General features: G+C 43.0%; 1 protein-coding gene across 1 annotated transcript in view; it reads right to left on the reverse strand.

Annotated features, from left to right (window-relative positions):
• LOC113898267 overlaps positions 1–22,801 on the reverse strand; it is a 175,953-nt gene that overhangs the window by 53,522 nt on the left and 99,630 nt on the right. Inside the window, exons 26-29 of the mRNA XM_027551255.1 lie at positions 21,574–21,750; positions 15,741–15,858; positions 12,447–12,612; positions 6,998–7,136 (exon numbers count right to left, since the gene is read on the reverse strand). Coding sequence (XP_027407056.1) covers positions 6,998–7,136; positions 12,447–12,612; positions 15,741–15,858; positions 21,574–21,750 — 600 coding nt within the window. The remainder of the gene's footprint in view (positions 1–6,997; positions 7,137–12,446; positions 12,613–15,740; positions 15,859–21,573; positions 21,751–22,801) is intronic.

Genomic DNA, 22,801 nt, shown 5'->3' on the forward strand with positions numbered 1-22,801 from the left:
GATTCTGTTCTGTTCCAAGGGGAACAGAATATGCAATGTTCTGTTCCCCTTGGCCATGAGTATACGTAACTAGTAAACTGCTGTTGATCTCATTTGTCCAGTATTTAAAGTTATGTGTTTGGTCATCTCCATAACCTTGGAGCACAATCCTTCCCTCACCAACAAGGTGAAAAGAAGGCATTTAAAACAAAGGTAAAGGGGGATGATCTTGAAGTAATTGATTTTATATCTCAAATTCACCACTTTAAATTCTAAACATAGCTGAATGACATGGAATTGAAGAAAGAAGTAGGGGCTTATGAACTTCAGTTCAAAGACAGATAAAGGGAGCTCTATATTTGCATATCAAACCATTGTACTAGTGCAAAGACCATATCACCCTTTTCACATCTTTGTGAGAATTAACAAAAGATAGTTGCATACAGTTATATACTGAGACACTGAATAAAAACACTGATTTATCCTGGTAGTTCAAGGATGGAACTTGGAATTGCTCATGCTCAATGGATATGACCATTTTCTCCTATTTCTCATATTGTTCACATGCTTTCTCATGATTCTCAATGGGCCCTGCCAAGGGACCCATGATTCACTCAACACTCATGTGACAGTGATGTATCAAGCATCTACCATGTAGAGGATACTGTGTCAGGAACTGAGATGCAAAGATGCTGCTGCTGCTGCTGCTAAGTCGCCGCAGTCGTGTCCGACTCTGTGCGACCCCATAGACGGCAGCCCACCAGGCTCCCCCGTCCCTGGGAGTCTCTAGGCAAGAACACTGGAGTGGGTTGCCATTTCCTTCTCCAATGCAGGAAAGTGAAAAAGTGAAAGTGAAGTCGCTCAGTTGTGTCCGACTCTTAGTGACCCCATGGACTGCAGCCTACCAGGCTTCTCTGTCCATGGGATCCTCCAGGCAAGAGTACTGGAGTGGGTTGCCATTTCCTTACTGCAGACAAAAAATGTTGCCTGCCATACCAGTTAACAAAGAATGCTGCCTGCCACCAAGCCATCAGCAAATGCAGCTGCCTTCCAGGGGTGCACTCTGAGGGGAATTCAGGATAAAAAAGAAACAGGATACTGGGTCTAGATAAGATGCATAGCTAAGAAATAATTTTAATGAGTCAGATTCTTACATCTTCCCACACATAGAAAAGCACTAAAATCATTAACTTGTGATGTCTGTCTTTTGTGATTAGCAGTAATTCTTTGATGTTTGATCACATGAGTTTTTGTTATTGCTGTTGTTTGGCCCAAACTCCTCTATATCCTAGCTCCTCCCTTACTTCTTCAGATTAGATACTTAGCTATCTGACACATTGTCTCCCAGGCTATAGTCTTCAGTAAGGTTCCAGAATAAAATATTTACAACTTCTAAGCTGTGCCTTTTTCTTTAGTCAGTGGCGCTAAAAAGCAGAATATTCTAATGGAAACATTTCTTTTCGGTCCAAAATCAGAGCACAGAAGCTCAATATACCAATAAACCTCTCCCTGGTTGACTCCTTCAGTGTCACTCCTGTGCTTCTCTTCTACCAATCTACACAATTATCTCTCTCTCTCAGCCTCTGGGCCCAGCTTTGTTCACATCTTATTGTTTAAACCTTGACTGTATTGCTCATATTTTAAAATTCTTTTTTTGTTTATTATGATGTTTTAACATCTTTAAAAAACAACAACAAAAAAAACCCTGCTGGCTGGGGAGAGACTGTTCCTTCCTCTGTAGCTAATTCTTAAAGACAACTGAAGGCCTAGCATGCTTTTGATACCCAAACAAACCAGTCTGAGCCACACCTCCTCTGATCCCTGCAACCCAGGAGGCAATATTCCTCTCATTTAATCATCCTAGGGCTAATTAACAGGCAACTAGAGACCAACATGGGAGAAGGCAATGGCACCCCACTCCAGTACTCTTGCCTGGAAAGTCCCATGGACAGAGGAGCCTGGTGGGCTGCAGTCCATGGGGTCACTAAGAGTCGGACACGACTGAGCGACTTCACTTTCACTTTTTCACTTTCATGCATTGGAGAAGGAAATGGCAACCCACTCCAGTGTTCTTGCCTGGAGAATCCCAGGGACGGGGGAGCCTGGTGGGCTGACATCTATGGGGTCACACAGAGTCGGACACGACTGAAGTGACTTAGCAGCAGCAGAGACCGACATGGGCTTCCCTGGTGGCTCAGACAGTAAAGAAACTGACACAATGTGGGAGACCTGGGTTTGATCCCTGGGTTAGGGAGATTCCCCTGGAGGAGGGCATGGCAACCCACTCCAGTATTCTTGCCTGGAGAATTCCAAGGACAGAGGAGCCTGGCAGGCTACAGTCCATGGGGTTGCAAAGAGTTGGACAAGACTGAGCTATTAAGAATAGAACAGAGACCAACCCTACAGCCCAAAGCCTGCTGGAATTATGCCAACCAGCAGATCTTAAAATGTTCCCCTGTTCTGCCTTGCCTTTCCAGGCCATGGCCTAAACACTCTCTTTGCTCCTGACCCATGGCCCTGTACGACGTGGCATGATGTATGTGTCTAGGAACCGAATATAATTTTATTTCCCTGAGTCTCTCCTGTATCTCCTCCTGTGATTGCACTAGATTGATTATCACATAAAAGAACACAGAACAATGACTTGTTCTTTTATCTTGCTAAGTGTGTGCAGAGTTTTAAACTAAGGGCCACAAACAAGCACAATTCTTGGGAGAGTTTTAGAGTCCCAAACACATACTAGGTCTATTAATTTATACATACTTGGAGGCTATTAAAAAATCACACAGTTCAGATGTAAATATGACTGCTACTCTAAGTGACAGAATCATAGCATATGATACTCTGTCTGGAGAGACCAGAGTCAGTCAGATTCTAGGCGTCACCACTGATCAAATCATTGGTTATCCTATTCCCACTTTCTTAATTCTTCAGTCAAGATCACTGTCCTTGGTAGGTTCCCACCTCCCCTTAATAGAACTGTTTATTAGGAAGCTGAACAAAATCATGCCACCTAAATAAAGGAGTTTCAAGATGATACCTAACAATTTTAGCACTATATCCTCTTTTATTTCCTTCCTCTCCATGGACCCCATATTTTGAAAGTTTTTTTTTTTTTTTTAAACCAAATTAAGCATTCTCCTGTTTTTAACTCAAAGCCACATAAGCACCTAGCCTAAGCTCTGAGCTGCAGGAAGAGATAAAGAAATATGATATAAAGGAAAGAACAGGGTTTTGGAGTCTGACAAACTGTGTTAATGTAAGGTCTGCTACAACAAGCATGTGACCCTGGGGCAGTCATGCAACTTCTCTCTATCCCCTCATCTGTAAAGACGGTAATGTAACTGCTGTCTCGCAGAGTTGACACAAGGTAAGAGTTCAACCAAAGCACATTTTGTCTCCTCCTTATCTTACTCATTCTTATGATTCCAGTTTAAAAAAGAAAGAAATGTGACATTTTCTTTACTGTAAAACTTTTGGACAAATATGTCTTTTTCTTCATGCCTTTAGAAATACCAAAAACAGCTTATTGTGATAGCTCACTCAGACCCTCAGTTGGTAAACCCTGGCCTGCACCTTCTGCTGGGGTAGCTCTAATCAGTGCAGCTTGCCAGCAGCACTCAAGATAGAGGGAAGCCCATAGGAATGAAAGGTCAATTTGTTGCTTGTGCCAGTGGCACACCTGCCAACTGCCAGCTCCTAATAAAGTCAGATCTTCCCAGAAGCCCACTAAAATACAAATATAGACGCCTCACATTCTCCGAACAGTTCTGCCACACTCCAGTTGCCTTACTGTCAACAAGCAGTCAAGGGCTTCCTAGAATGCCAGTCATCTTGTGTGTGAGTTACCCATAGTGTGATCCCAGGTAAACTGGCTCTAGCCACAGGGAGCAGGGAATTCATGGAGCGCGTGCTACATTTTTTCCTGGATGCAAGGATATATAAAAGAAAACAAAACCCAAAAAACAGCTGCAAAGTAGCCCTGAGGAGGCCAGGAAAAAGTTGTGGCTCTTCACTTCTCAGACGCTGGAGACCAGGACAACATGAGGGCTTCTGTGTATCTCCCAGAAATCCCCAGATAACTCTGAAATACACTTTAATATCTATGTGTTCAGAGACACTTAAACTAGATGAGCATAAAAATAAATTGAAAAATGAAGAGAAAACCATCATAGATTCAAGGATTAAAAGAATTGGTGTTGCTTCTTCAGAGATCCCTTGATGTACTCATTTCTAAATAAGGCTTATGGCAGGAAGTTAAGGCACCTTTGATTTATTTCCTCAAACTCCTCCTTTTTACAGTAATCACTCTGAACATCAATATCACATTCAGATTAGTGGCATTTTTCAAGGCATATGTTTTATTCCTATAGAGTTCCTCTGAGGAACTTTCTTTTTTTTCTTCTTTCCATTCTTGAATTTCAAAGGAATTCAATCTTTTAAATCAGGGAGTGGCAAACTCTTTCTTAAAGGGTTGGATAGTAAATATTTTCAGCTTCATGAAGCATATGATCTCCACTGCAACTATTCAACTCTGTGGTTGTAATGTGAGAGCAGCCAGAGGTTATCCATAAATGAATAGGCAGGTCTGTGTTCCCAAAAAACCCTCCATTTCTGGACACTGAAACTTGAATTCCTCAGAATTTTCTTGTGTCACAAACTACTACTCTTGAATTCCCCCCACCTCAACCACTTGAACACCAGCCTTAGCCCACAGGCTTTACAAAATCAAGCAGGGGCCTATGATTCCTAACTTAAACAGATGATATTGATTAAAATCACTGTACCACACAAGCATTTATCTTTGGCACAAATGATTAATTCACCTGAAATTAAACATAAACTCAATTCTCAGGCATTTCTTGCATTGGCTAATAAATAACTCTTACAGGTGGTGGACATGCCCAGAGGTGAATGGCAGGCCTTAGGCAATGTGATTCTGACACCATTAGAGGACACACCAATTTGCATCAGGTTCTTGCCTGAGTTTGGCAACAGAGGCAGAGAAAAACTTTTGTGCTTAGAAACATGTATCCTTCTGGCAACATAAGCTGGTCTGTGCCACAGTGAAGCAGGTGCCAGGTAAGGAGGACTTCATGGGGCCACTGTCCTGAGCTATATCCTGCCTCTTCTCCCCTGGTCTATGGAAGTATGCTGCTTTCATTTCAGGTGAGAGTTCCTTCTTTTTAAACTCTGGAGAAGGCTTCAGTTTACATAAGAAAAAAGTTTCCTGGAATAAAAGTCGTATTTACCCAAAGTTGGCGAGCTCTGGGAAGGGCAAGGGAACTTCCCCAAGCTTTCTGTCTCTTTTGGTTATCTAAGGACTTATTGCTAGCAGGTTCAGCACAAAGTATTAATAAAATCCTCAAGTAGAATGACATTGATCTTTTACTTCTCTTTTTCTCCTGCCTCCTGTCGTCTCTTCAGTTTCCTTTTCCATCCATCCTGCTGCTGTCTGGCATCCATCCTAGTTCTCAGGCTTTGGGGTCAAATGCACCTAGGATCTAATCCTGGTCTGCTGCTTACTAGCTGTGTGACTCCAAACACACACATAACGTAAAGGGCTCTGAAGAAAAAAAGGGCTGGAGGAAATGCTGTAAATGAAGGACTCCTGGTTCCTTCTGAGGTCCTCTGAAAAACATACTGACTGTACAATACTGAAACCAGACATAGGACGCATGACCCTCCATTCCTGCAGACCGAGTATGCCAGGGCGGAGAAAGCCCCAAAAAGCAATTCCTAGGGGAAGCAGAGTGGTTTCCCTGGGAGAACAGGAGCAAGATGAACTCCATGGAGCTGGAATTCCAAAAGAATTTCTGAGGTATAGTCCTATTTCTTCAGTCTATGTAAATTCCTTGCAAATTCTGACTTGAGATTTCAGGCAATGGCACCCCACTCCAGTACTCTTGCCTGGAAAATCCCATGGACGGAGGAGCCTGGTGGGCTGCAGTCCATGGGGTCGATAAGAGTCGGACACGACTGAGCGACTTAACTTTCACTTTTCACTTTCATGCATTGGAGAAGGAAATGGCAACCCACTCCAGTGTTCTTGCCTGGAGAATCCCAGGGACGGGGGAGCCTGGTGGGCTGCCGTCTATGGGGTCGCACAGAGTCGGACACGACTGAAGTGACTTAGCAGCAGCAGCAGCAGCAGGGCTAATGAATGGCCATCCTGACAATTAGTCAGATCCCTTATATCCTACCTGCTTGACAAAGCTATAGCTCCCAAAGCAACCTGTCAATAAAAAACCCAAACAAACAAAAAAACAAATAGCCTGATTTTTTTGTCCTGCTGAATTTGCATTCTAAATCCAGAGTCCTCTGATGCTCAGAGTAAAGAAAAAGCAGAGTAGAAAGAGAGAACAGTAGGTTAAGTATAAACTCCACATTTCTATTCTCTGTGGACACTCATGCCAAACGGTTGGAAATGATTATAATCCACAGATAAGAGTACCTCTTCCCTTCCCATATACAACTTATTATTTATACAGGAAACATTGTGATTCTTAATTCAAACTAGTTTTTTCATCAATCATGACTCTTTAACCAAACAAACATTCTTTTTGATGCAGAGTATAATACCTACAAGGCTAGAGGTAAATTAAGTTATTTATAAATTTAACTCAGGTAGTCAATTTTGTTGGTTTCAGACGTGCAGTGAAAATTCTGTTCTTCTGCAAGGTAATTAAGGGCTGAAAAAAATAAAACTTGGTAGGAAGAATAATCTTCAGCAGTATAAAAAATATGATTCCCCATAAAGCAGTCTGTTATGCAAACTAACTACATTGGAATCACATTTAACAAAATCAAGAATATTATTATCTAACAAGAACACAGTCCACCTGGACAGCCTTTGCAGCAGAACACATTTGGTAGCCGCAGTGATCTGGATCAGGTTGTGCCCTTGACTATTTTAAGCTCATTATCTACTCATGCCAAGAGTGGCCTCCCTCCATGAGCACTCAGAAACACCTGCCCCACAGAATTTACTAGACAGGAATAGCCCTCCAGCCCTTACCGGATGAGGTACCTCACTGCAGCGTCAAACTGCAGAAACATAACCTCCCTTTGGAGGAGAAGGACCTGGGACACCAGAGTGGGGTCTTGGGGGCTCTGGAGGCTGTCAATCATTTTCTGCAGCTCTTGAAGTTCAGATCCTAGAAGACAGATGACATTTTAAGTCAAACAGATTGAAATACAGGCTACCCCAGCTACCCTGTGAACCATCATTTCACCTCCAAAGCTAACTTTTTAACTAAATTGAATTCTGTTTGTTTGTTGTGTGAGTATACTAATTAAATATTTTGCAAGATCAGCAAAGCCTTATGTTTCAGAACCCAAGGCCTGATTTATCTTTTCTTCCTTCCTTCCTTCCTTCCTTCTTCCCTCCCTCAGGAATATAGTAACTTGTATTGCTTTTCAGCAGAATAAGAACATACTGCTAAAAGTAAGTTTCAAAGTATACAAGGCTATAGACTCTAAATAGATTGAAAAAGAGAAATTACAAGGAATGGGAAAGATATGGGTCTCAGTAAATCTATTAGGGGCTTGAAATTATTATAAACCAGCGGCCATTTCTTACAGCCGTACCATTCAAATCAACACTGGCATAGACTCATCCTGTCAATGGCTCATGGATTAATGAAGACTCAAGACCATCCAAGGAGGCAAAAATATGTATACATATATGTATACAGAAACATACATCCTTCTAGGAGATTCACATCATTTCAGGAGTAGATGTGAGAGATCCTAAATAGGCTTATTTCTTGGACCCTTATCCTAAAGGATTTATATGTGTTTTGGATGGAAATTTAAGCTAGTGGCCTTTTACGGTACTCAATACTGGTTTGAGGAACCTGGCCTGGGTCTAGATGGCTGTACTAGCAACTCTATTATTGGCTCAGGAAATGAGCCACTCAGAATGGGAAAGCACAGAAAAAAAAAATCATGGTCCTTAGGGAGCACTGGTGGGGTGGGTGGGTGGGCCCTATTTCCAGGTCTACAGAATGCTGGCTGATGTGAAATGCTCATCAGCTCCCTGTGGAGAGAGTAATAGCTTTCTACTTGAGAGGACATCCCTGCTATGCAAAGAGAAGCAATGTGGAAATTGATCATCATCCCTGATTGTAGCCCAAGGCAGAAGTGAGATGGGAGACCTATGAAGCATTTCCAAAGTTACACTGTATAAACAACTCACCCAGACTTGAGCAGCCTTGTACCCTAACTGGCCTGGTACTGGAACTCTTTCTATGTTTCTGGCATGGAAGGCAGGGGACTGAGAACAGGGAGGCTGTCCACGAGAGCCTGATGAGGGCAGAACCAGGTCTGAGAATGGTAGCCAACATGTACTTGCAATATGGGCTCTTGGTTTTAGAAAAGGATGTGAAGTAGCTCAGTCGTGTCTGACTCTTTGCAACCCCATGGACTGTAGCCTACCAGGCTCCTCCCTCCATGGGATTCTCCAGGCAAGAATACTGGAGTGGGTTGCCATTTCCTTCTCCAGGGGATCTTCCTGACCCAGGGATCGAACCCGGGTCTCCCACATTGCAGGCAGACGCTTTAACCTCTGAGCCACCAGGGAAGCTCATAGTCCAGATTTCATACCCATTTGACATTTTACACATAACAGAAGAATGTTTTGGGGGTATTTTTCCAACCACAAAAGAACTGGGGTCAATCATTAGACTTTTTATGAATCCTTTATAAATCTGATGGTCATATGGGCTGAAAAGAAACTTCCACCAGAAGAGGAGTCACAGCAAATTGTACAAGAACTCAAAGAATTTTGTGGTGGATGGGAGGAGGGATAGTTGGTGAGCCTTATTTGTTCAAGGTCTAGTGTGCTTGGTCTACAAGCAATACACTCTGTCAGGCTATGCAGTAACCAGGAGAAAAAGTTTATAATCCCCTGTAATGACAATTAAAAAAGAATATAAAGTTGCACATACCCTGTGATTAAAGCTCTGTAAAATGTATTTGAGCAAGGGTTAGAAGGAAGTAAAGTAAAATTATTTCACTTGTTAGAATAGTTGGATTATGCGTGGTTTTTCTCATTATTTCCATTATTGTTTATAAAATTCTGTGTGTGCACTTTTACACGGTCACTTCCCAGCAAAACTGTTATGTGCTGGCAGGTGGCATTATCATTAAAATACAGGTACGGAGGAAGGCCTACCTTCTCTTAGTTAACACACTGATAATACTCCTCATTTGGGCCTTTTTCTGTGGGGTTGCACTGCTCAGAGGGAGCAGGGATGGTGGGCAAGGGCAGGGAAGGCAGCCTGTCTGTGAGGATGGGGTAGACGGTTGCCATGTGCTCAGGGGGAGCAGGGATAGTGGGCACGGGCAGGGAAGAAAGCCTGTCTGTGAGGATGGGGCAGGTGGTTACATGCGGTCATGGAGGAGGACAGTGGTGGGGGAAGGAGGAGACTCTCCACTAGGAAACAAATGAGCCTTTTCTTGTGCCTTTCCACAGGAGGGTTCTGTGTGGGAAATCAGAAAGAGAAAAATCACAGTGGCCCAGCCTCCATGGGAATACTCAAAGCCAGTACCTTTTGTTCCTGAAACCTTAAGTTCAGTGTGTAGTGTCTGGGTTTCTTTGGTCTCCTAATCCTTTACAAGGAAATCACAATGTAAACTCCCACATTCTGATTACATCCTCTGCTTCATACTGACTCCAAAGGGAGTTGCTGGCCTTCAGGGAAGGAGAGAATTTTGCAGGGTCCAAGGAACTAGTCCACAGTGTCTAAGAGCTGCTTCCTCTGTCAAGTGGGAGGACCACAGCGGAAATTTGAAGTGTTTCTTTAAAAAAATTTTTTTTAAGTACATAAGTCTACCTACGTCCTTTTATCTAACTCCAAATAATTCTGAAACAGCTAAAGGGAGTTGGGTGGGTATATGAACAGATCCATCTCATCTTTTCACCTTAGTTCTCCTTGCCTCCTCTGGGAAGCAGGCCAGGAACTAAGCAGCCTAGCCTTTAAAAAAGATGATTATCTTACAGTGGAATTTTTTTTAGTTCAGTTTGCTCTTTATCTATTTTCAGCAAAGCAAAGTATGTAAAACTTTGTACATTCTCCCTGGAGCACAAATATTTTTACTGGCAACATGACAACATGTAGGTCTCTAATTGCACACCTCGGAAAGCCTGGACCCCCAGATATTTCAATGGTTTCCAGTTCATAAGCATATAAATAGTAAGAAACCAATTGCCTTCCTCCTCAGTTCTAGGTCCTCAACAACTGGGCCTTATTTCCTACTATCCCTCAGTGTCACACTGGTGGGGTCATCCTTCTGGACTGGCCACATGTAGCCCTGCCTGTTTCCTTTGCCAGCATCCTCTGTTTGTCCTCCTCCAGGACAAGCCCTCCTATTTTTCTCCATTGATTCAAGTGGGGGTAGGTCCCCCCAGATCATCTTCCCTGTGGGCTTCTCCCCTCCCAGCTGCTATAGAACTTCCTATGCAGGGACTTCTCCTGGAAACACAGCTCTGGCTCTTCCTCATCTCCATATAATACCTGTCTCCCCTTCTCGAGGTGGGGGGTGGCATTTTTCCTGGCCTATTTTCCTTTCTTCCTTTCCTCAACTAACATCCAGCTCTACTGAGAGCATTTTAGTTTATTTTCTGAGTAAACCCCTTTTACAACAGTCCCCAGATTAGCAAAAGGAAAGGACCTAAGAGTGCTTTGCAACTTCTGTAATTTCTTGATGCTTATTGAAGAATTGCTAGTAGGCCTACAGTAATTCTGAGCTTTCTCTGCTGGGGCAGCACCAACCCCAGTCCTTCATGCTCCTCTCCTCAGATATAGGCATCAATCTTCTTCCTGGAACAAGTCAGAATCTCCCACAAACACTTCCTTGATGCACTGGCCAGAGAGGAATAGATTCAAATTATATCACATTTGTTTTAAGATCACTTAGGTTTAAATAGGCATGTTACCTCATTGTTTTGGTTCTTCTCACACTTTAAAATCCTTGGCTACTATGTTATAATATATTGCTATCAATTAATTAATATTTACATGACTAATGACATAATTTGGATGGGAGTCAAATTATTAAAATACTAAGATTAGTTTCACTGCTTTTGATAAACCCAGTTTACTAAGCATCTCAGTGTCTTCATCTCATGTGTTTATCTGAGAAATCGTGCTGAGTTGGAGTTCCTGGATTAGCAATGGGCAGATAAAACTAAAGCCTCAACTATTCTTACTACAGGACTACCAACTGGGTCTTGTTAGCTACCTAAGGGCTGTCTGCAAGGCTCTGACCTTTCAGGAAGGCCAGGAGGGGAAAGGGAATGAAAGTAAACTAGTATTTAAAGGGTACTTGTACATCCTTCTAAACTTTTTACAGATTTGAATCCACAGAAAGCTGAGTGCCGAAGAATTGATGCTTTTGAACTGTGGTGTTGGAGAAGACTCTTGAGAGTCCCTTGGACTGCAAGGAGATCCAACCAGTCCATTCTGAAGGAGATCAGCCCTGGGATTTCTTTGGAAGGAATGACGCTAAAGCTGAAACTCCAGTAAACACCTCACCTTTGCATGAGGTGGCTGAAACTTGGCCACCTTATGCGAAGAGTTGACTTATTGGAAAAGACTCTGATGCTGGGAGGGATTGGGGGTGGGAGGAGAAGGGAACGACAGAGGATGAGATGGCTGGATGGCATCACTGACTCGATGGACGTGAGTCTGAGTGAACTCCGGGAGTTGGTGATGGACAGGGAGGCCTGGTGTGCTGCGATTCATGGGGTCGCCAAGAGTTGGACATGACTGAGTGACTGAACTGAACTGAATCCACAGAACAACCTTCTAAGACAGTTATCATCACCCTTATTCTACAGATGACAACAGAGACCCAGAGAGTAAAGAGCCCAGCTTCCAGTAATCCAAGTGACAAAGGCAGGGCAAAACCCCAGGCCCAATTCTGACTTGGCATACTTTGTGGTTTAGCCAACAAATGTGGAATCAATCAGTTTGGAGACAGTATATGATGGGACTTTCCCTTTGCCATTTTGTCATTTATGAGGAAATATTTTAGTCCTGTCTTTCTGAGCATTCTTGGTAGCTCAGACGGTAATGTGTCTGCCTGCAATGGGGGAGATCTGGGTTTGATCCCTGGGTCAGGAAGATCCCCTGGAGAAGGAAATGGCAACCTACTCCAGTACTCTTGCCTGGAAAATCCCATGGATGGAGGAGCCTGGTAGGCTATAGTCCATGGGATCTCAAAGAGTCGGATGCGACGGAGCGACTTCTCTCTCTCTTTCTGAGCATTAAGGGCTTCACAGTAATTAATTAGATGGGGGAAATCCTTCCACAGTGTATACTGTATATGTATATCAAATATTATATTGTTCTCTCAAATTTTATTCAACTATGCCTCAATAAAGCTTAAAAAAAAAAAAAGCATGTCATGGAATTTCAACTGAATATTGAAGGCAATTTTAATCACCTTTAATCACTTACCAATACCCTCAGTTCCTCCCCAGTCACCTCTCAGAGGGTTAGGACTCAGAGGAAATTCAAAACATGCTGGACAATTTCCAAGTTTAGCAAAACTGAAAAGGTAGGCCACAATGTCATGAAGAGGGGCTATCAGCTGCAGAGTTAGCTTTAAGGCTCTAAAAGCTACCTGTGAGTAAAATCAATACAAAGAAATAATTTTCAAGAAATTTCTAAGGGAACACAAAAATATATGAGCATTGATTAGGGACAATATATTTAAGAATTTTTAAATAAACATTTTCACAGAATAATACATAATAATATCTACAAGATAGTAACTGAAAAAATGAACAACAAGCTTTTATATATGTTATAACAGGTTATATATGTCTTTTGACAAGGTAACTCCTTCTGGGGAATTAAAACAACGTGTTTCTCTTTCTTTAAAGCCATTGGTGGCCAAAACCACATCAAAATATGATTGTATTACCAATGATCAACAAATTACAAAGTTCACAAATAAATTCCTAGCCGGGACTCATATTCAGACAACACTGCCCTAAGGGCTGTTATTTCTTCCTACCTGTAAGGAAAACGTAACTACTTAACAATATAGTTTAAACACAAGACTAAAAAACAAACAATGGATCTTAAATATCAACATTCAGCAAAGGAAAAGAGAAAAATTATGACTTAACTGCAGAACGTAGCAGTTTTGTATTTTTTAAAAGCCCTAAAAAAATGCTCATGGTGAATAAATGAAGTAAAGGGTAGTTCTATTTCTAATTTCTTGAGGAATCTCCACACTGTTTTCCATTATGGCTGCACCAATCATCATTCCTACTAACTGTGCAAATGTTTCCTTTTCTCCGCAACAACTGTGCAAATGTTTCCTTTTCTCCGCAACCTCACCAACAGTTGTTCTCTTGTCTTTTTTAATAACAGCCATCCTAACAGGTGTGAGGTGATATCTCATCAGTTTTGATTTGCATTTCCCTGTCGGAGAAGGCAATGGCGCCCCACTCCAGTACTCTTGCCTGGAAAATCCCATGGACGGAGGAGCCTGGTAGGCTGCAGTCCATGGGGTCACGAAGAGTCGGACACGACTGAGCGACTTAACTTTCACTTTTCACTTTCATGCGTTGGAGAAGGAAATGGCAACCCACTCCATTGTTCTTGCCTGGAGAATCCCAGGGACGGGGGAGCCTGGTGGGCTGCCGTCTATGGGGTCGCAGAGTCGGACATGACTGATGCGACTTAGCAGCAGCAGCAGCAGATGGTTAGTGATGTTGAACACCTTTTCATTTATGTGTTAGTCATTGGTATGTCTCCTTTGGAAAAATGTCTATTCAGGTCCTTTGACCATTTTAAAATCAGATTATAGGTTTAAAAATTTTTTGTTTTGTTTTGTTCTTGCTTTTGCTATTGAATAATATGAGTTCCTTCCATATTTTATGTATATATAGTTTGCAAATATTTTCTCTCATTATGTAGGTTGCCTTCTCCTTCCATTGATTTGTTCCTTTGCCAGCAGAGGTTTTTTAGTTTGATATTATCTCACTTGTTTATTTTTACTCTTGTTACCTATGCTTTTGTTGTTGTTTCCAAAAAAATCATTGCCAAGACTGGTGTCAAAGAGTCTTTTTCCTGGTTTTCCTCTAAGATTTTATAGTTTCCAGTCTTAACAGTTGTCTTTAATCCACCTGAAGTTAATTTTTGTGACTGGTGTAAGACAGGGATCTAGTTTCATTCTGCTGCATGTAAGATTATAATATATGATCCAGCAAACCCACTTCTGGGGATATATCAAAAGAAATAAATCAATATATTAAGGAGATTATCTGCACTTCCATGTAGCATGACTCACAATAGCCAAGATACGGAAACAACCTAAGTGTCCAGTGTATGGATAAGTGGATAAAGAAAATGTCACACACACAACCATACACACACACAGGAATATTATTCAGACATAAAAAAGAACTGCCATTTACAACCATGGGTAAACTTGAATGACATTATGCTAAGTGAAATAAGCCACAGAGAAAGACACACTGTATGATCTCACTCATATGTGGCATCTAAAAATGAAGGTCAAACGTACAGAAAAGTGGTCACCAGGGGAAGGGGGAAATGGTGCAATGTGGTCAAGAGGTAACATAAATAAGTTCTGAGGATCTAATGTACAGCATGGTGACTATAGTTATTAACACTGTATTGTATACTTGAAATTTTGTTAGCGTTGGATAAGCATTCTCACCTCCAAAAAACAAAAAAAGTAACTATGTGAGGTGATGAATGTATTAACTGTGGTAATCATTTTATAATGTATATCAAATCATCATGCTGTACAATTTAAATATATACAATTTTATTTGTTAATTACACCTCAATAAGTATTAGTTGGTAGAAGGAAATGGCAACCCATTCCAGTATTCTTGCCTAGAGAATCCAGTGGACAGAGCCTGATGGGCTGCTGTCCATAGGGTTGCACAGAGTCGGACACGACTGAAGCAACTTAGCAGCAGAAGCAACAAGTATTTGTTGCTCAGTCATGTCTGACTCTGCAACCCTGTGGACTGTATATAGCCCGCCAGGCTCCTCTGTCCATGGAATTCTCCAGGCAAGAATACTGGAGTGGCTTGCCATTCCCTTCTCCAGGGCATCTTCCCGACCCAGGGACTGAACCAGGATCTCCTGGATTTCAGGCAGATTCCTTACTATCTGAGCCACCAGGGAAGCCCCACACCTCAAAAGGGGGGTGGGGGGGGGGTGGAAAGGGTGAGAATCCTAGATTGCTAAGCAGGTTTTCACTTACAAAGAAAAATCAGAATGTTCCCAAATTGCCATTTTCAACACTGCATTTTATTTAGTTAATACTTGAATGCACTACGTATTTCTGTATCTATTCTTTTTAATGGTTAACCTTTATCAGTAAATGAGGTACTTAGAGGAACTCCTGAAAAAACAGAAACCAGCTAATTACTGTGATTAAGTGTGATCTCAACCTCTCTTCAGCTTCAGCATATTAGGGTGGGGTTTTCTTGGAGCTGGGGAGGAAATTAAGGATTAATAAGGAGTCTCAGAAGCTCCATTAGTGTTTAGTAATGACCACGGAGAAGCAGAACTATGAAATAACGAGGCACAAGGGAAATTATAATAAAGCAAGCAAAATATGAGAAGCTGAGAGATTTCAGTTATTAAATGTTCCTGGGAAAAAAAACCAACAAGAGATATTCTCTGAAACTGACATGTTTAACTGTGGGACATAAAAACAGCCAGTTTCCATTCTGGCACAGATAAAAAAATACAAACCTTTTCTGGCAGAGTTTTGAACATAACTAGCACTTCAGAAGGATGGGGTATGAACCATAAGTTGAGGAAGACTTTCCCATCAGCAGACAGCAAACGCCGTGGCCGGGGCTGAAAACTCCTGCGGTATGAGAAGAGAGATCCGGTAGTACAGCGTTTCTCTCTCTAAAAGGGGCTCCCGGTGTGAACTATTTATACCTCCGCCCTCCAGCCGCAGCGCCAGAGCTCGCATTGCGGTGACACACACATCAAATGTCTAAGCCCGAGGGCAGCAGGACTCCTTTTCAGGCAGCTCGCAGTTATAAATAAAGGGGACACAGTTATAAATAACTCACCGGGAGAAGAGCAGTTGGGCTGGTTTTAGTCTCAGTTGTGTTGGGAAGAAGGCGTGGGCACAGACGCAGGGAAAGGTGTGATAAGAAAGGAAGCAGAGAGGGCATGAATGGACAGGGAGGCCTGGCGTGCTGCGATTCATGGGGTCGCAAAGAGCCGGACACGACTGAGCGACTGAACTGAAGGAGGAAACAGAACAGGCCAGAAAGCAGAACTCCATCTTGGGCTGGACTATGGACTCTGATCTATATGCCCAGTATCTATGGAAACCACATACCAACTGGAAAACCAGACCCCTAGATGGAAGAGCCCCAGGGCTCATACCTAGACTCTCCGTCCCCTAAAAGAATACCCTAATTATCTGTGTAACCAAATAGAATCATGAATTCTATTATGCTTATTGGGGTATGAGCACAGGCCTATTGATAATGGTCCACTGTTAACTACCTAGGCCTAAGGCATATGAATCACGGTTATCTTTGTATCTTTCTTTTCCTTTGTTCAGGCTAGTTTTAGGGAATTTAGGGAGGTGGGTTTGGGCACGTACACCTAGGGGTATATAAGGTTTTCACAAAAACTGGTTGGGGTCCTAGGCTAAGAGGAGACTCTGCCTTGGGCCGGCCAGTGTAATAAACTGCACTCCACTATCTGCATTGTCCTTCTGAGTGAGTTTGTTTCCCAGAACGTGTGGCTACAACACTGACACCATACTGGGGGTGACAATTTTCTCACTTAATTCTTATGACAAACTTGAGACATTCCTATGCTGTTCCTGGTTCACAGAGGCCCTACCAGGTTAGAGGATGAGATGGTTGGATGGCATCACCGACTCAATGGACATGAGTTTGAGTAAACTAGAGTTGGTGATGGACAGGGAGGCCTGGCATGCTGCAGTCCATGGGGTCGCAAAAAGTTGGACACGACTGAGCGACTGTACTGACTGACTGACTGACTGACCAACCAGGTTACAAAGATCTTGCCTAACCAACTTGTAAGAGAAGAAGTTGAGATTTAAGCACAGATTTGTCCAGTTGTAGAATTCAGGCTCCAGAGACCAGCCTCTGTTTTCCTTCCTTCCCTGCCAGATTCCTGTCAAGTTCTCCAGACTCAGGCCCTCTTTTCCTTCCTCCTTCCTATGTTGTGCTAAGTCACTTCAGTTGTGTCAGACTCTTTGAGACCCCATGGACTGTAGCCTGCCAGGCTCCAGTGTCTATGGGATTCTCCAGGCAAGAATGCTGGAGTGGGTTGCCATGCCTTCTTCCAGGGGATCTTCCCGACCCAGGGATCAAACCCACATCTCTTAAGTCTCCTGCATTGGTAAGAGGGTTTTTTACCACTAGCTGCCACCTGGGAAGCCCCTCTTCAGATATTGGGTTGGCCAAAAAGTTGTTTCAGGTTTACCCATAAGATATTACAAAAACTTAATTGAAGTTTTTGGCCAACTCAATACTTTATCATTTCTTAGGCACCAGTATAGCAGTTTTTTGGTTACAAATATAATTCATATATGTCTGGTTTAAGGATTCACACAGCCCAGTTACCTACTACCTGGCCTGGGGTATAGAACATGGCCAGTTCCTCAGAAGCCCTTACATAGTTCCTTGGTCCCAACTTGTTCCACCTTGGCTGGCAGTGCCTCAGACCACCTCAGTCAAAAAAGGCAAGAACTGAACTCCTCACCCCCACCCACACCCCGATCCTGGGCTTCGTCCTGTGTTAAGAGAACCATAACCTCCAAGTCTTCAAAACCAGAACCCAGGGTTTTTAGATGCTTCCTTCTTTACCCCTCAGGTCCTACTGACCCCATAGCTCTCTTGTGCGCAGTTTCCATTCACACTCCATTGTCTATAGCAAGGACTCTCAATGGGAGGGTTTCACCTTCTAGAGAGCATTTTGGAAATCACTGGGGCAGTTTTTGATTGTCATTATTTCTGGGTCCTTAGGAGAAATTCAGATGACCCATTTCATTTCCTAAAATAAAATGTAATTCATTTTAACTGAGGTCTAATGTTTTCCATATCAAACATTCTGAATATGAAACTTAAAATTTTTAAAACTCTACTTGGGTTAGTCTCAAGTCTCAGTATTTTAAACAGGTAATTTGAAGTTCAGAAACAAAGTACGGTGGTGTTAGCTTGGAGAACTTCTCTTATTTCAGCCACCAAAAAGTCAGACTACCCTGTCCTGAAAGTTAAAGTTAGTCACACAGTCGTGTCTGACTCTTTGCGATCCCATGGACTGTAGCCCACCAGGCTTCTCCGTCCATTGAATTCTCCAGGCAAGAAAGAGTACTGGAGTGGGTTGAAATTTCCTTCTCCAGGGGATCGTCCTGAACAGGGATCAAACCCATATCTCCTGCATTGCAGGTGGATTCTTTACCATCTGAGCTACCAGGGAAGCCCCACCATAGTTTGAAAGTGTCCTGTCCTGGAGCAGATCAAAACCAGCTTAATCTCGTCCTATCTCTGTTATTTGTTCAAAGGTGCTCCAAAGAAACACTACAATCAACAATGAGCACAGCTGATCATGCGAACTACACTCCCACCAGCACCTTCAATTCTTTACTTCTTCGTACTTACAGCCCATCCATCTAGCAAAACTCCAACTCTGGATCCCTCTAGCTAGTCTGCTTTCTGCTTCTAGTCACATGTTGCTGAGCACAGCTGGAGGAAATCACACCGCTAAATTTATTGATGCAACAAATAAATGGTTTCCAGTCTGAGCTGTGTCACGCCAAGAAAAATTGGTTTTCTTTCCTTTGATCAGCTCTCATGTCCATTTCCTTTTTTCAGTAACTCCAAATCTTCCTTAAGCCTCATACCAGATTCCTAGCAGCAGATGATAACATGGTCTATTATTTCATAATTGAATCAAAGGGGCTGGAACTGCCTCCACTTCCTGAGGGCTCATTTACCCCTCCCCATCCTCTCTTTCAAACCAAGGTCCAAGGCAGAGGTACACACCCAGGGTATGAAGTGAAGATAGGCTCTGCCCTCAAGGATCTTACATTCCAGAGGCAGCTAGATTTGCAAGCATGATGCTGTGATGGATGTGTGGAGGAATGGAAGTATGTGAAAGTGGAGAACATCTAGAATAAGAAGAGTCTGAGACTTGTTGGGAGACCAAGGAAAGATATTCATAGCTGGTGCCTCTGAGCTGTGATTCATTATCTCCCCCTCCACATCTCTCCTCTTAATGGCATGACCATTCTTTTTTTCCCCCCATTAAAAAAATGTGATAAAATATACATAACATAAAATTACCATTTTAACTGTTTTTAAGTGCACATTTCAGTGGATTAAGTCCATTTACACTGTTGTGCAACCTGCCACCATTTATCTCCAGAAAAAAATTTTTTTCCATCTTCCAAAACTGGAATTCTGTACCCATTAAACAACAGCAAGACTACCATCATTTTATTCACAAGCCAGAGACTTTGGGTAACATCCTAGATTCCTCTTCCTTCTCCTCACTCAGTTCTGCATTAAACCCAGCACCTCGCTGATTTAACCTCCCTAAACATCTCTTGTCTGCGCAGTTTCAGTAGGTTCCTAAATGGGCACCAACAATCATCTTGCCCCCTTCTCCCTGTTTGAAAGTGAAAGTGTTAGTTACTCAGTCATGTTCGACTCTTTGTGAGCCCATGGGCTGTAGCCCACCAGGCTCCACTGTCCACGGAATTCTCCAAGCAAGAATACTGCAGTGGGTTGCCATTTCCATCTCCAGGGGATCTTCCTGACCCAGGGATTGAACCTAGGTCTCCTGCACTGCAGGCAGATGCTTTACTGTCTGAGCTACCAAGGAAGCCTGTTTGTTGAAGGACAAAGAGCAGACTTCTGGATCTTGCCCGTTGCACTATCTATTCTGCTTCCCCAATTCATTCTCATATACCCTGGAACAGGAGCCACGGGGAGGTCCACATGGCTGTCTCATATCATGAGATATGCTGTCTCATATCTATGTGGGTCTCCCAGCTTGAATTGAATTTCTTTCCTTGTCCACCTGAAACACTAGTCTTTTCAAGACCCAGGTTTAGTGTACCCCCTTCCCTGAAGCCCACCTAGTTCTTCATCCCCACCTCCCTGATCCTTCAGATAATACTGAATATTTCCTGGTGGGTTCTTTCATTATACTTTAATTTTATTTTTTATCACAATGTTTGGTCATTGTCTATTTCCCCTTGCCTGAAGGGCGGGAACCATGTTTAATTCATTGCTATACAGCTCTTGGCACCAAGGCTACCATGTACCATTGTTCAGTTTGTGCCCTGAGGCAACCAACAGTAGCTAAAATCCAGCCTATACTTGACTCGCCAAACTCTGCACCCTGGCATGGGACTACCCCTGCCCAGAGGAAACAGCACTTTCTTATTCATAAAGCAGCTGTGTGGGAGAGTGGTGGATCTGCCTGTCACACAGTAAGGGCTTGAGTATTAGTGTCGTCTCTCTTAGTCCCTTCTTCAATCACCCATCAGCCAACACCACTACTCCTTGCTCCTGGGAGTATGGCCAAGCGTCAGCCTAGTCTCCAGACTCCAGTCTACTCTAGAGCCATGAAGGCCACAGAGCTCTCAAGGGGCATCCTTCTTTGCAAGAGAGCTTCCCCTGGCCCCTCTTCTATTTAGGTTCTGGTTCAGGGGCAGGGTGTCTCTGCTAAAACTAAACAGTATGTTTCAGCTCTTTAAGGATTAAGTAGCATCTTAGAATTTTAAACCTATAGAATATATGGGACTCTTCTAGTCAAGGAGATGGCAAACACAAGCAGGGAGGCCTCCTTTCTCCCTTTCCTTGACCATGGTCATTGCCAATCAATCACAACAATCTCATAAGCTTGGGGTGTCTTAGAATCCTTAGCAGGACACTGCCACCTCATGCGAAGAGTTGACTCATTGGAAAAGACTCTGATGCTGGGAGGAATTGGGGGCAGGAGGAGAAGGGGAGAATAGAGGATGAGATGGCTGGATGGCATCACTGACTCGATGGACGTGAGTCTCAGTGAACTCCAGGAGCTGGTGATAGACAGGGAGGCCTGGCATGCTGCGATTCATGGGCTCGCAAAGAGTCAGACACGACTGAGCAATGGAACTGAACTGACTGATATCAGAGAAGTACAGAAGGACACTGATTTACCCAAAGCACTGAAGTATAGTTTTTTTTTTTTTTTTTCCTGAATATTTAAAGCCACAACAGTTCTAGATTATGTCTACTTATTTGTTTGCTTATTTTAGATTCTGGCTTATGTAAAAGGGTGTGACTGATGAAAATTTCTGGGTACTCCAGGGCAAAACAAAACTTCATAGATTGAAAAAGCAGTCATACAGCCCATAAACAAAGAACTCCTTCTGTATTCAAACACAAAGATACTCTTATTCTTAGAGTATTAACTCTTTCTTTTGCCCTTCTGGACAGAAAATCAAGGTTAAACACCAAACTCAATAAACCTCTACCCTGGGAGGAGTGGGGAGGGGATGGGGGAATAACAAGCTCAAAAGAAAATTCCACACCTGGGGTCATTCTTGAGGCCATCATTGGAGTCCCTCAACTCCTTATTTTCTTGTCGTTGTCCCACCATGAAAAAAGTATCTCTGATAGTAGGGAAATCGTCCAGTAGGGCTCTCAGGCTGTTGCAGTATGCTATGATCTGCCCCCGAAGAGCATAGTGAGACATATGGCGGTTGAACCTGAAGTCAGAAGAAGAGATAATGTGCAGAGGTGAATTCAAGTTGTTCAATCTCTCACAGAAGTTCGCTAAGTCCCTGGAGATTTTTCAAAGAGAATAGAGGACTTCTGTCAAGAAGAAACTTCTGACTTGGTCAGATTGCTATTGCCTGAACACAAAGGCATGAACCTCTTCCAAGTGCCTCTTATCTGTCATTTCTGATACTGCTTCCTCTGTGTGTCAGAGGACAGTTCAATTTGCTTTCATCCAGGAAACATTACTATGAAAAAAATAGTGGAGGTGATAGAATTCCAGCTAAGCTATTTCAAATTCTAAAAGATGATGCTGTTAAAATGCTGCACTCAATATGACAGCAAATTTGGAAAACTCAGCAGTGGCCACAGGACTGGAAAATGTCAGTTTTCAATCCAATCCCAAAGAAGGGCAATGCCAAAAAATGTTCAAACTACCGCACAATTACACTCATTTCACATGCTAGCAAAATAATGCTCAAAATCCTTCAAGCTAGAAGGAGGAGCTAAGATGGCGGAGGAGTAGAAAGGGGAGAACACTTTCTCCCCCACAAATTCATCAAAAGAACATTTAAACGCCGAGTAAATTCCACAAAACAACTTCTGAAAGCCGGCAGAGGCCATCAAGCACCCAGAAAAGCAACCCAAGTCTTCGAAAGGAGGTAGGGAAAAATACAAAAGACAAAAAATGGGACAAAAGAGGGAGGGACGGAGTTCCGTCCCGGGAAGGGAGTCTCAAAAAGAGAGAAGTTTCCAAACACCAGGAAACCTTCTCACTGCCGAATCTGTGCCGAGCCTTGGAAGCACAGAGGGCAACATAACAGGGAGGAAAAATAAATAATTAAAACCCACACACTGCAAGCCCTACGGTAACTCTCCCAGCGGAGAAGCAGCGCAGACGCCTGCACACGCCATTAGCAAGCGGGGGCTGGGCAGGGAGGCGCGGCGCGGGCTGCATCGCAAGAATCTGGCCTGAATACCCCGAGCACTATCTGAGCGAAATAATTTGGGCTAGCAAACCAGACTGTGGGATATCTACCA

Source organism: Bos indicus x Bos taurus, chromosome 9 (genome assembly GCF_003369695.1).
Source record: "Bos indicus x Bos taurus breed Angus x Brahman F1 hybrid chromosome 9, Bos_hybrid_MaternalHap_v2.0, whole genome shotgun sequence".
NCBI lineage: Eukaryota > Metazoa > Chordata > Mammalia > Artiodactyla > Bovidae > Bos > Bos indicus x Bos taurus.